The sequence below is a fragment of the Protomyctophum bolini genome (assembly GCF_963924005.1).
Source record: "Protomyctophum bolini genome assembly, chromosome: 10".
Lineage (NCBI taxonomy): Eukaryota > Metazoa > Chordata > Actinopteri > Myctophiformes > Myctophidae > Protomyctophum > Protomyctophum bolini.
In genome coordinates, this window is record NC_137871.1 from 45,437,582 (window position 1) to 45,442,581 (window position 5,000).

The following is a 5,000-nucleotide window of genomic DNA, read 5'->3' on the forward strand; positions in this document are numbered from 1 at the left end:
ACTAACGATATCTACCAACCAGGCCTGAAACATGACATCACCGTTACAATACTAAAGATATCTACCAACCAGGCCTGAAACATGACATCACCGTTACAATACTAAAGATATCTACCAACCAGGCCTGAGAAGATATCACATCATTCATAACGATCTGTGTGTGTGTGTGTGAACTCACCTGAAACATGACATCATTGTTAAAACCCATTTAGACCCGAGATCAGATTCTAAAAATGTATGTTTGGAAATGACAGTTTTCTGAGAAAGCTATGTGTTTCTGTGTGTCAGTCGTTCTTCGAGTTTTCAAAAAATAGCAGACCCTACAAGCTCGTAGCGCGCCACTCGGTGGCGCGCTACGAGCTTGTAGATCTGCTATTTTTATTTATTTTTTTAATATATTTTTTAACCCACAATTTTGTAACCCATTTTACACCCCTGTGTCAATCATCTAATCTGTGATCCTGGGCTCTACACACCCTCCACCAACCTAGTCCCCATATATGGGGGACAAGGGGAGACCAACCTAGTCCCCATATATGGGGGACAAGGGGACACCAACCTAGTCCCCATATATGGGGGACAAGGGGAGACCAACCTAGTCCCCATATATGGGGACAAGGGGAGACCAACCTAGTCCCCATATATGGGGGACAAGGGGAGAGCAACGGACTTGAACTCATGCTTCCTTCATGCCTGAGTGTCCAAGTTTCTCCTTTACACCTGACAGGGGGGAGTTTCCCTGGTTGGACGTAGCGCGTGGAAGGAACACGTTATTCCAACCAGTTCCTTTCCCCTCCATCAGGCACCCCGGCCGGCCAGGGGGAGGCAGTTTTTAAAACGCTAAAGCATAACATAATGCCATAACACCAAAAGGGGTTCCCGCCTAAAATGGGTTAAAATACTAAGATATATCTAAAACCAGGCCTGAGAAGATATCACATGTGTGCGTGCGTGCGTGCGTGCGCACGTGCGCGCGTACGTGCGTGCGTGATCATGAATAGTGCCAACGTACCGACAACGATGAAGCCGTCCTGCGTCACCCTGTAGCGTGGAGTCGAACCGGCAACCGGCTGGAGTCTCACCGAGCTCTGGATGGAAACCAACAGCTTAGATACAACACTCGGTTCAATGTTATCTTTATTTGTCTCCCTTGGGAGACATGTGTCTCGGAGACAGAGTCACAGCTGCATACAGATAACAGACACGTTCACGTTACGAAAAGGAAAAAACACCATGAAACACCCAACATACACAAAACAGAGATGTTGCACTGCACGTTCCCTCGATAAAGTGCAACTATAGTCATTAAAGTGCTAATCTGAGTTCCCAGAAGTTTTATTTTTCGCCACTAGGCGGGCGAGAAAGACTTCTGGGAAAAAAGGAACGTATCCCTGTGAGGGAAGTACGTTGCGCTCAGAATCTGAGCGGACACTCCCCTTTCCGGTCTGAAGCACTGTGCATACCATGAAAATAGTCCGAAGGGAATCCAATTCCAAATTGAATTGTAGTAGGCCACCACCGCTCAAGGAGCAATTGTTTCCCTTCCGTCTTATTTAGATGTAGCGCCCACTCCATGTGGAACCCGCCCCCGTCTTTTGATTCGCATTTCATTTGAAACGCAACGCACTGGGCCACGCCCCTGCTGCACAGGATCTGAGGCCAATTTTCCTAGACTATTAAAGTGCATTCGGGAATCCCTGATTGAGCATTTTAGTTGACAGGTGGAACAAAAGAGTGTTTAAATCTATTATATACACATCGTGGAGTTCTATACCTCCTACCGGATGGCATTAGCTCGTACTCTGGGTACAGTACCGTACATGCAAGGGGTCAGATACAATATTCCGAGCCTGTCTCACCACTGCTTGTTCAAATGGGTAGGGGTGATGGGTAGGGGTGATGGGTGGGGTGATGGGTGGGGTGATGAGTGGGGTGATGGGTGGGGTGATGGGTGGGGTGATGGGTGGGGTGATGGGTGGGGTGATGGGTGGGGTGATGGGTAGGGGTGATGGGTGGGGTGATGGGTGGGGTGATGGGTGGGGTGATGGGTAGGGGTGATGGGTAGGGGTGATGGGTGGGGTGATGGGTGGGGTGATGGGTGGGGTGATGGGTAGGGGTGATGGGTGGGGTGATGGGTGGGGTGATGGGTGGGGTGATGGGTGGGGTGATGGGTGGGGGTGATGGGTGGGGGTGATGGGTGGGGTGATGGGTGGGGTGATGGGTGGGGTGATGGGTAGGGGTGATGGGTGGGGTGATGGGTAGGGGTGATGGGTGGGGTGATGGGTGGGGTGATGGGTGGGGTGATGGGTGGGGTGATGGGTGGGGGTGATGGGTAGGGGTGATGGGTGGGGTGATGGGTGGGGTGATGGGTAGGGGTGATGGGTGGGGTGATGGGTGGGGTGATGGGTGGGGTGATGGGTAGGGGTGATGGGTGGGGTGATGGGTGGGGTGATGGGTAGGGGTGATGGGTGGGGTGATGGGTGGGGTGATGGGTAGGGGTGATGGGTGGGGTGATGGGTGGGGTGATGGGTAGGGGTGATGGGTGGGGTGATGGGTGGTGTGATGGGTAGGGGTGATGGGTGGGGTGATGGGTAGGGGTGATGGGTGGGGTGATGGGTGGGGTGATGGGTGGGGTGATGGGTGGGGTGATGGGTGGGGTGATGGGTGGGGTGATGGGTAGGGGTGATGGGTGGGGTGATGGGTGGGGTGATGGGTAGGGGTGATGGGTAGGGGTGATGGGTGGGGTGATGGGTGGGGTGATGGGTGGGGTGATGGGTAGGGGTGATGGGTGGGGTGATGGGTAGGGGTGATGGGTGGGGTGATGGGTGGGGTGATGGGTAGGGGTGATGGGTGGGGTGATGGGTGGGGTGATGGGTGGGGTGATGGGTGGGGTGATGGGTAGGGGTGATGGGTGGGGTGATGGGTGGGGTGATGGGTGGGGTGATGGGTGGGGTGATGGGTGGGGTGATGGGTGGGGTGATGGGTAGGGGTGATGGGTAGGGGTGATGGGTGGGGTGATGGGTGGGGTGATGGGTGGGGTGATGGGTGGGGTGATGGGTGGGGTGATGGGTAGGGGTGATGGGTGGGGTGATGGGTGGGGTGATGGGTGGGGTGATGGGTGGGGTGATGGGTAGGGGTGATGGGTGGGGTGATGGGTAGGGGTGATGGGTGGGGTGATGGGTGGGGTGATGGGTGGGGTGATGGGTAGGGGTGATGGGTGGGGTGATGGGTGGGGTGATGGGTGGGGTGATGGGTGGGGTGATGGGTAGGGGTGATGGGTGGGGTGATGGGTGGGGTGATGGGTGGGGTGATGGGTGGGGTGATGGGTAGGGGTGATGGGTGGGGTGATGGGTGGGGTGATGGGTGGGGTGATGGGTGGGGTGATGGGTAGGGGTGATGGGTGGGGTGATGGGTGGGGTGATGGGTGGGGTGATGGGTAGGGGTGATGGGTGGGGTGATGGGTGGGGTGATGGGTGGGGTGGTGGGTGGGGTGATGGGTGGGGTGATGGGTGGGGTGATGGGTGGGGTGATGGGTGGGGTGATGGGTGGGGTGATGGGTAGGGGTGATGGGTAGGGGTGATGGGTGGGGTGATGGGTGGGGTGATGGGTAGGGGTGATGGGTGGGGTGATGGGTGGGGTGATGGGTAGGGGTGATGGGTGGGGTGATGGGTGGGGTGATGGGTAGGGGTGATGGGTGGGGTGATGGGTGGGGTGATGGGTGGGGTGATGGGTGGGGTGATGGGTGGGGTGATGGGTAGGGGTGATGGGTGGGGTGATGGGTGGGGTGATGGGTAGGGGTGATGGGTGGGGTGATGGGTAGGGGTGATGGGTGGGGTGATGGGTAGGGGTGATGGGTGGGGTGATGGGTAGGGGTGATGGGTGGGGTGATGGGTGGGGTGATGGGTGGGGTGATGGGTAGGGGTGATGGGTGGGGTGATGGGTGGGGTGATGGGTGGGGTGATGGGTGGGGTGATGGGTGGGGGTGATGGGTGGACATGCCCAGGTTCCTTCACGTCAAGGACCCCCCGATATATAGAGCGTCACAGAGCCCCTCCCCCTTTCAGAACGACGAGTGGCCCAGGAAATGAATCCCAGTGCATTTTGACCCATAATATAGGCATTTCTTTAAATTATTAATTTAAAGACCTTTTCAACCCATTCTGAACGGGAACCCATGTTGGTGTTAGCATCATGTCGTCGTGCTTTAGCTTTTGAAAAATAGCAGATCTACAAGCTCATAGCGCGCTGTTATTTTAGAAAAATCGAAGAACGACTGACATTTTTTTAGAATCTGATCTCAGGTCAGAATGGGTTCATCAGACCAGTGTGTGTCCAGTGGAAACCTCGTATGAATCTGATCTCAGGTCAGAATGGGTTCATCAGACCAGTGTGTGTGTCCCAGTGGAAACCTGGTATGAATCTGATCTCAGGTCAGAATGGGTTAAGCGTCGTATACGAAGCCAACTCTTGTCGTGACAGATCGTGCCAACACACACACAATATTTTGGACCAAACAAAGAATTAGAAAGTAGAAGAAAAAAAAACGGCAGGTCACTTTTTTTTTGTTGTTTTTCTTCTTTGTAATTATTTGTTTGGTCCAAAATATTGTGTGCACGTTTGTCATGATTTGACGCGACAAGAGTTGGCTTCGTACGACGCTTAAAAAGGTCTTTAAATTAATAATTTAAAGGTATATTCAGTGATTTCACTTAATTCAAACATCTCTTTCTTTGTTTTGTTGTGATAATCCTCTCTACTATAGAGTGTGCTGCTGACCATATAAGGAGTTCCTCCCTGTCCCCCAGTTAACCCCTGGGGGTCAAAAAACCGTAGGTTTCGTTTTTGGCTCTCTATCCTGATTGGATGAAAGCAGAGGCGGAAAGTTCTTATAACGGCAGGGGGTTCAAGCAGCCACGCCCCCCCCCCCCCCCCCAGCGGTGGAAAAAAAACGACATTTGTACTCTCTACCTGGCAGCAGAACAAAAGCCACCTTTTAGCAT

At 53.9% G+C, this 5,000-nt stretch overlaps 1 protein-coding gene across 1 annotated transcript in view; it reads right to left on the reverse strand.

The window, feature by feature from the left end:
* Positions 1-5,000, reverse strand: part of LOC308322330 (alpha-1,3-mannosyl-glycoprotein 4-beta-N-acetylglucosaminyltransferase B-like) — a gene marked incomplete at its 3' end in the record, with an annotated part of 44,819 nt that overhangs the window by 4,850 nt on the left and 34,969 nt on the right. The window contains exon 13 of the mRNA XM_080773532.1: positions 1,013-1,088. Coding sequence (XP_080629658.1) covers positions 1,013-1,088 — 76 coding nt within the window. The remainder of the gene's footprint in view (positions 1-1,012; positions 1,089-5,000) is intronic.